The following is a 9264-nucleotide window of genomic DNA, read 5'->3' on the forward strand; positions in this document are numbered from 1 at the left end:
GTAAACCCCGGGTACTATCTTCGGCAGGCCCATTTGGGATGCCTATGTCAGTACCGCTCTGAGTCTGCGCTGATTCGTCCTCCAGAAACACGCTGCGGTACCCCTGCAGTACCTGGGGCGGTAGTACCGCTCACGAGCGGTAGTACCGCTCAAGGTACCATTTAGGTACCCTAACCGAGTTACGGTCGTACCGCCCTGGTACCGCTTCGAGTCCAGTAAGGTTTGGACCCTGTTGCGGTACCTCGAGCGGTACCTCGTGCGGTATTACCGCTCTGCGTCCTTTGACCAGATCTGGAAGGAATTCGAACTCAGAGCGGTAGTACCGCCTACCCAAAGCGGTAGTACCGCTTAGGCCAAATCTGGACATAACGGTTGGATTTGGAGGAGCCTATTTAAGGGCCCCTTCTTCCCCAACACGATTTTATCTCTTCCCCCTCTCTCTCCTCCATTGTTGCTGAGCTTAATCCTTGAGGATCTCCTTCCCCATCCAACCAATCTTGCCCAAACTTTGAGGATAGGTGGAGGAGACCCCGATCTATAGTTCTACCAAGAGAGATTTCACCAATCTTTACTATTAAACGGCAATGCAACCGTGGTACGTCCGTCTCAAAACAGTCTCAAAACAGGCTCGCGTGTCGCGTCCGTCTCAAAACAGGCTCGCTCGATCTCAAAACAGGCTCGCTCCATGGTACTGAAACAACGTTTGGGCGATTTGGGCCTTTGGGTCTCGTACTGAAACAACGTTTGGGCCTTTGGGCCACGCCAACCCTCATTGAACAAATTTGGACCCTCACCGAACAAAAAAAAAAGGAAAGTCCAACGCCAATCCACAGAAATTTGGACGACCACGACTATGATACGTACTCTGCTACAATACGATTTCAGAAAGAAATTTGGACGACCACGAAATCAGGCCGCATAAATAAAACCATACTACCTCCACCGGAGATACAACTTCGCCCAGAAAAACACTTCCACAGTTCCACCGGAGATACAATTTCAACCAGAAAAACAATTTTCTGTCGCTACCATCTGACGATCTCACAGCGACGACTTCTGTCTGACGATCTCACACCTAGCCAAACATCTGTTGCTGCCGTCTTTGTGGCTGTCGTCTCGCTACAACTCCAACGTCTACCAACCAAGTTACGTTGTCGCTGCCGTCTCGTCGGAGAGTCCACCCATGCTACAACCAAGGTAAGCAAAACGAGAATTAATCAGCCAAGGTAAGCAAAACGAGAATTAACATTGCAAAGCATGATCTTCATGTAAAACAGTTCACAGCAAGAAAAAAATAATGACCGGATCAGGTTCAGTTAATCAGAAAAAATAATCGCTAAAGTTAAATCCAAATGTGGTCATGAATCTAATAAACAACTTCTTATACTAAGTACCTTCTGTCATTAGTTTCAACCTGATTTTAGTTGAATGCATATGTTTATTTTGAAAACTCTCAATGGCACACAGGTGCCTGTAATCAAATTCTTGCAAAGGTAGCACAGTTTACAGGCAGGCCACTATGCTGCATTCTGGAGAAAAGTTAGAGTTTCTATCTGCACTGTATTTAATCTGACATTAACATTGCATATCGGTTTGTCTTTCTAAAACGTACAGAGGCTCCTGGCGTGTGTACACGAGCTGAGGCTCCTGGCCTTCAAAGCACCTCACTTGTCCAGTTTGAAGAAATTGAGTATGGGATGTCTAACTTTTAGTTTTCCTATTTGCAGAAAATGGATAACAACATTATAGAAGATAAAAATCAAGCAAGACGTGAACGTGATAGAGCTAGAAGAAATAGTTTGACAACTGAGCAAAAGGAGAATATTAATGCACGTAGAAGAGCTAAACGAAATAGTTTGTCGGTTGAACAAAAGAATAAGATTAATGGACATAGAAGACTGGTCGAACAACGCACATCTACACAGAGATTAACTGAAGAGAAGAGGGCTAAACGCAGGGCAAACGCTGCGGCTAGGAGGAACACCCCGTGTCCTGAATCCATTGCGATGCCATGCCCAAAGATAAATCTAGGATCAAGCACACACGGGTCACCCGCCAAGGAGGGAACTTCTTCACCTCCTGTGTCACCTTCATCGAGCACGCCGGAGTATACCATCGGGACCAATGGTAACACACAAATCTTCACTCCCTTTATTTATGCCATGGCAATTAAACCATCGTTCGTACCGGATCTAGAATTTCCATATTGTTGTACTTACCAGACCGATAATGGTGTAGGCGACATGGATGCATTCCTTAGTGGTATCATGGATGAGAATGCCATCCCTGATGATCTCATGGATGAGGAGTACTGTATGTATGCTCGTGAAGGTACTTATGCCATCCTTTCAATCGTCTGCTACGAGTCAATATGAAGATATTCATTGATGTGATATCCTATGCATGTAGGTTATGACGCTGATGACATACACCTCGACACACAAATGGACTCATCCAGTGCGGAATCTATCGATCCTTTTGACTTTGTGTACTCAAATCTCCCAACAAACACGCACATCCTGAAGCCAGAACCGGACTGCGAACATTGCCATGCCAAGAAGTTTGAGCGTGAGACCGACGGTTTCTGTTGTCGAAACGGAAATATCAAGCTAGCTGAATCGGAGCCTATCCCAGAGCTTATGAGGCTATGGTCTAGCGCGGATGCAGACTCTCGGCATTTTCGGGAGAGCATAAGATTCTTCAACGGCCACTTCTCATTCACAACTCTTGGTGTCAGCCTAGACAATAGCTGCACCAACATGAGGTCCGGGGTGTACACATTCCGGGCGCAAGGCAAATTATACCACAACATGCATTCGTTCGGACCAAACTCTCGCCCGGAACATCTACAACTCTACTTCTACGACGATGATCCCAGCCTGATCCATCGAAAGGAAGCCACCAAGGACCTGGACCAAGAGGTCGTTCGGAAGGTTGTGGACATACTAAGAGGAAACCCCTACTCTGAGAAATTTAGGAGTTTGGGCGCCTACAAGGACAACCTCGAGAACTACCGTATAGAACTAAACACCGACAAGAAGCTAGACCAACGGAGATACAATTTACCGGTGTCGTCTGAGGTGGCTGCAATCTGGGTCGAGGGGAGTGACTTGGCAAATAGATTCAAGCGCAGCATTATCCTCTACGGTGACAACAATGAGAGGCATAGTATACAGGCCACACAAGGATGCTATGACCCGCTCTCGTACCCCCTCTTTTTCCCCAAGGGGGAGCTCGGATGGCATCCAAATCTCCCTAAACGTGATACGCCTTGGCATGTTGCGCAAAAGTCAAGAGAGGACCGTGACGACGAAGGTTTGGCTGTTCAAGACACTTCTACATTTTTTGTATATCCTCTTCGTATTTTGCCTAACCTTGTTTTTTTATGTCTTTCACACAGATGGAGGTGGCAATATATGCGTCTCCGTCAGAGATTACTACTGTTACCGACTACAGACGCGGCTGGCTATATTCAACCCCATACTACATGGTGGGCGCTTGTTCCAACAGTTTGCGGTCGACATGTACATAAAGATTGAGGGATGCAGGCTGAGTTGGTTCAGGGAGCACCAAACGGAGATACGTGCGGATCTATATAAAGGCATTGTTGATAGCATCACGGCCGGAGAGACTCGCGCAAGCGCTGTTGGCACAAGGATTGTTCTCCCATGGAAGTTCCAGGGGAGCTTCCGAGACATGAAGCGTAGACATATGGACGCCATGGCGTTGGTGCAGACGTACGGCAAGCCTGACATCTTCTTGACGATGACCTGCAACCCAAACTGGCACGAGATACAGGATGCACTATTTCCAGGACAAACCCCTCAAGACCGACCAGACATTGTGGTCCGAGTGTTTAGGGCCAAGCTCGAGATGATGAAAGAGATGCTGACCAAGAAGCATATTTTGGGTGTTGTGAAGGCCTACGTCTACGTGGTCGAGTTCCAGAAAAGGGGCCTCCCGCACGCCCATTTTTTGTTGATCATGGACTCAGAATATAAGCTCATTGTGCCAGAGCAGTACGACCGCGTCATATCCGCCGAGCTCCCGGACAAGAATAAGTACCCGGAGCTATACGCCATAGTCGTGAAGCATATGATGCATGGTCCATGCGGTGTCCTCAAGCCAAACAACGTGTGCATGCAAGATGGGTCGTGCAAGTGTAGGTACCCGCGGGCATTCAATGAAACCACCGTACAGGGGAAAGACTCATACCCCATTTATCGGAGACGGAAGGACGGTCGTTGTGCGAATGTCCAAGGCCAAATGCTAGACAACAGATGGGTTGTGCCTTATAACCCCTACCTCTTGCGGATGTTTGACTGCCACATCAACGTGGAGGTGTGCTCTAGCATAAAGGCCGTCAAGTACCTATATAAGTACGTATACAAGGGCCACGATCAGACTTCGTTCAATATCGAGAAGCCCGACGCCGATGGTAACATAGACGAGATCAAGAGATTCATTGACGCAAGGTGGGTTACTCCACCGGAGGCCATGTGGAGGATATTCGGCTTCAAGCTATGCGAGAACCACCCGTCGGTCCTACCACTTCCGCTTCATCTCGAAAATATGCAAATGGTCACGTTCAAAGCAGGAGACAACCTAAAGGACGTTGCTGCCAAAGAGACCCCATCCATGTTGACTGAGTATTTCGTGGCTAATCAGAAGCACGCATGGGCTCCGGATATTCTTTACAAAGATTTTCCGAGAAGCTTCACATGGCAAAACACAAAGTACTGGAAGAAAAGGGACAAGGGTCAACAAGTAGGCCGGATCGTGTCAGCCCATCCTGCTGAGGGGGATCGGTACTTTCTAAGGGTGCTTCTAAACCACGTACCAGGCTCAAGGTCCTTCGAAGATCTCAAAACAGTGAACGGTGTGCTATGTGATAACTTCCGTGAGGCCGCCGAGAGGAGGGGTCTCATCGAGGCCGACAACACGCTCGATGAGTGTCTTATCGAGTCAGAGCAGTTCGCCATGCCAGCCTCACTTAGGAGGCTCTTCGCAACGATCTTAGTATTCTGCGAGCCTGGAGATGTGCGTGGTCTTTGGGATAGGCACCTTGAGGCGATGTCCGATGACTACCAGCGCCAACACACATGCCCAAAAGCAGTGGAGCAGAAGGTGCTACTTGATATCAGGGGCATGCTGCAGTCCATGGGCAAAGACATAAATTCATTCCCTCTCCCAGACATCGACGAGACCTACGACAACACAGATGGAGAGGCCAGGGAGGTCATCGAGGAAACCAATATCCAGGTAGACAAGGAAGACACTTCTCTAGCGACCTCACTAAACCACGAGCAGAAGCTTGCCTATGACCAGATACTAGCGGCAGTTGATAGCGGAGATGGGGGCGTATTCTTCGTGGATGGCCCAGGAGGCACGGGGAAGACCTACCTTTATAGGGCACTGCTCGCTAGGGTTCGGAGTGAGAGAAAGATCGCGTTGGCCACAGCAACATCAGGAGTTGCCGCTTCCATCATGCCAGGAGGCAGGACAGCCCACTCGAGGTTTAAGATCCCACTAAACCTTGAAGAAGGAAAATCATGCAGCTTCACTAAGCAGAGTGGGACAGCCAAGCTCCTGAGGATGGCTTCACTCATACTATGGGACGAGGCAACCATGAAAAAACGGCAGGCAATTGAGGCGTTGGACATAAGCATGCGCGACATCATGGAATGCCCAAACAGACCTTTCGGGGGCAAGACTATCGTGTTCGGTGGGGACTTCAGGCAGGTGCTTCCTGTAGTGAGGAAAGGGTCACGGGGTCAGATAATCGACGCAAGTCTGCGGAGCTCAAACCTCTGGAAGGGCATGCGCCAGCTAAGGCTTGTCAAGAACATGAGGGCGCAAAGCGACGAGTGGTTCGCAGATTACCTCCTAAGGGTAGGTAACGGCACCGAGGAAACTGACGAGGACGGAAACATCTGGCTTCCGGAAGATATATGTGTCTCGTCTACAGGCGACAGCGCAGCCGATATCAAGAAGCTGATCAACCATGTGTTCCCTGCCCTAGAACACAACATGGACAATCCTAATTACATGACTTCTCGAGCTATCCTCTCAACAAGGAATAACAACGTCGATGGAATAAACATGCACATGATTGAGCGTTTCCAGGGCGAGGAGAGGATCTACTATAGCTTCGATAGTGCGGAGGACGATCCGCACGGCTACTATCCTCAAGAGTTCCTGAATGACCTAACTCCTAATGGGCTTCCCCCGCATGAGCTTAAATTGAAGATAAATTGCCCCGTTATACTGTTGAGGAACCTTGACCCAGCTAATGGGCTATGTAATGGCACGAGGCTTGTGGTCCGTGGGTTCCAGAATAACGCCATCGACGCAGAGATCGTCGTGGGGCAGCACGCAGGGGAGAGGGTATTTCTTCCTCGGATACCTCTATGCCCATCCGACAATGACATGTTCCCGTTCAGATTCAAGAGGAAGCAGTTCCCCATCAGGCTCAGTTTTGCCATGACAATCAACAAGGCACAAGGGCAGACCATCCCGACCGTGGGCGTGTACCTACCGGAGCCGGTATTCTCTCATGGCCAGCTGTACGTCGCGTTGTCCAGAGCCACCGCGAAAAGCAACATCAAGATCCTCGCCATCAAGGACAAGACCAACAATTCAAAGAAAAGAAAAAGAACCGAGTCCTTAGTAACGAGCACGCTAAATATAGTTTACAAGGATGTCCTTAACACTTGAATTTGATGGACCAGATTTCAGCATATTCCTTCATGATGATTATATCTTCAAAATGTAATGGGTGCTAACATATTTGAATTTTAATTAAATGGATATTTTATGTGCATTTTATGTTTACACCTGAGATATTTGTGATGACATAAAAAAATTAAAGAGTAGACCATTTAACTAACACGTAGCATTTTAAAATCACAGCCTATTATTTTCTTCTTGATGGAGGCAACGACAACAAGAACAGGAATAACAATATAAACCGTAGACCTTCCATGTACTTCAATATAAGACAATGGGCAGAAAAAAAGCTAATACAGATTAGATTATTTTTTATTCTTCAGCTATAATGCATACCTCGCGTCAAAAATCAGCATTGCAGTTCCATCATCACATACATAACAACAGACTGTGTTCACAGGATACAGGTCAATAAAGACACCACTGGACTTGGACCTGGAGAGGAAGTGTAAAGAGCTTAGTCTGTATGAATTGCATAGTGCATTTGCCTATTTCATGCCCAGCAACAAAGGGTAATAATTTAGCAAATATGTGTTCAGAGAGAGCCTTCATCATTCAGGATAATAACTAATGAAAATCAAGAAGTATCAGTCGAAAATTGAATGATTAAATAATCAAATACTAGATATCTCACCATAAAACAGGTATATAAGCTCCTTATTCGAACTCAACAGATGATATTTTCACAACAGATGATATAAAAGCTTGCGCACTGTTTTGCCCAACATCCTTCTCTGAGATGAAGAAGTTGCTTCATAAGTCCCACGACTACACATTACCATCATGTGCAAAGTTACGGATTTATCACCCGCAAGGAAAAGGTTCTTTGCTGCAATATATGGACATTAAATTGTAAGCCCAAATGCAATACATGGATATTAAGTAAACTACTACTAATGATTTGGCTACCACAAAGCTACTTCAAATCTCACACTAGAATTTAAACAGTACCACTGCATCCATCATATATTCTGATGAAACAAGACAAAGATAATAAAATCTAGACAATCGTAAGAAAAGAATAAATTCTAGGAGGGCCAAAGACTCATATAATAAAATCAATCCACCAAGATAAGCATATAACTTAGTCTGAGCGATCAAACTATGAACATAACTAGCAGAGGCAGAGCTGAGCCAAGAGTTCAGTATCCACAACACCAACCTATGATCAACTCTTTTTTATAGCTCAACCGAGGATTAACTTGTGTACATGTAATAGCATAAAGGACATCCATCGTTCCGTATGCTGTATCCAGTACCCGACGCATTGTTGTCCATGGTATAAGTTGAGAATTGAACTTATGAAAGAAAATAAAGAAAGGGAACAGAGCGGATGTTACCGATCTCGGCACCGAGGCCCTGGTGTCCGGAGACGAGGACGTTGGGGGCAAAGCTCGAGGAGCTCCAGGGCGGTGAAGTAGGAGATCCGCGGTGGTGCCGGTTTAGCGCCCTCGCTCCGTCCGCCCCCGCCGTGTCCACCAGCAGTACCATCGTGCCCCGCGCTCTGGTGCTCCCGCGTCAAGGAGGTGAAGGGATGGAGCTGGGGCCAGGGTGTGGGGAAGAGCGTGGAGGTGAGGAGGTCGTGCGTCACGGCGAGAAGCTCGAACTCCGTCATCTGGTGGATTTTGAGCCAAGTCGCGGGCGTCGGCCAGGCCGGGTCCACCGAAACCTGAACGGAGAAGCAAGGCGGGGTTAGTCGGCACCACCATCTTGGTGGGGATTTCAGGGCCATAGAGGTGATGCGGCTCCGTGGGGAAGAAGGAGGTTAGTCACCTGTGGCTGTGGAGAAGAAAGGAGAAAATCAGTGACCGATACAGAGTGAGTGAATCCTGTGACATGTATCCATACCTCTGCCTATGCGCCTTTTTTTTTGCAGGTGAGAGATAAATATGTAGACTCTTTTGGAGTAGAACATTTTGACTGCAAGAAAATTTGTGCAACATTTTGACTGCATTCAGCGGCGTAATTTTTGTTGAGGTTTGTAGATTTAGACAATACCATGTGTATAGGATGCAGAATTCATGATTTATTAAATTTTCATGACTTTATTTTCATGTACCAATAAAAAAACATTCAAGTTTCTTTAAAATGTACACTTCAGTGAAAAGAAAACAAAACGGATTATACACTATCAGAACAATTACTGTTCATCTTTCTATATATTTCTATATGACCAACAGAATGAAAAATACATAGTCCCAGCACTTTGAAAAAAACTAAGCAACGACACGATGTTGTTTCAAAATATTAAAAGAAAATATAGATATATAATCGAAGCCGTAGCAACGCACGGGCATTCAACTAGTACTAGCTATTCCTTAGTGGATCTTGGTGGTAGGGTTCCTTTAGTGGATCTTGGAGAAGAGTTCCTTTGGTGGAGCATTGGAGAGTTCCTTTGGTGGAGCATTGGAGAGTTCCTTTGGTGGAGCCTTGGAAGAGTTCCTATGGTGGAGCATTGGTGATGGGTTCCTATGGTGGAGCATTGGAGATGTGCAGCTATGGAGTCTAGCTTGGTGATGTACTAGATCCATAGGG

The 9264-nt window shown here is 46.7% G+C and overlaps 1 protein-coding gene and 1 long non-coding RNA gene across 4 annotated transcripts; one reads left to right on the forward strand and one right to left on the reverse strand.

Moving 5' to 3' along the window:
• Nucleotides 1-879: 879 nt before the first annotated feature.
• On the reverse strand, nucleotides 880-8971 carry LOC127331980 (uncharacterized). Of its 3 annotated transcripts, XR_007870136.2 has the most exons (6): nucleotides 8070-8971; nucleotides 7364-7558; nucleotides 7066-7164; nucleotides 1613-1717; nucleotides 1395-1529; nucleotides 880-1186 (listed from the first exon to the last, which is right to left on the reverse strand). It is a non-coding gene; the product is annotated as an uncharacterized lncRNA (long non-coding RNA). The 3 variants fall into 3 exon arrangements; XR_007870135.2 differs by lacking the exon at nucleotides 1395-1529 and having other exon boundaries at nucleotides 8070-8965; XR_007870133.2 differs by lacking the exons at nucleotides 1395-1529; nucleotides 1613-1717 and having other exon boundaries at nucleotides 8070-8958.
• Nucleotides 2244-6717, forward strand: LOC139835071 (uncharacterized). Its single transcript, XM_071825055.1, has 3 exons — nucleotides 2244-2331; nucleotides 2410-3315; nucleotides 3401-6717. The coding sequence occupies exons 1-3, from the start codon at nucleotides 2244-2246 to the stop codon at nucleotides 6715-6717; spliced, it is 4311 nt and encodes a 1436-aa protein (XP_071681156.1).
• Nucleotides 8972-9264: the final 293 nt, after the last annotated feature.

This window comes from Lolium perenne, chromosome 2 (genome assembly GCF_019359855.2).
Source record: "Lolium perenne isolate Kyuss_39 chromosome 2, Kyuss_2.0, whole genome shotgun sequence".
In the NCBI taxonomy this organism is placed as follows: Eukaryota; Viridiplantae; Streptophyta; class Magnoliopsida; order Poales; family Poaceae; genus Lolium; species Lolium perenne.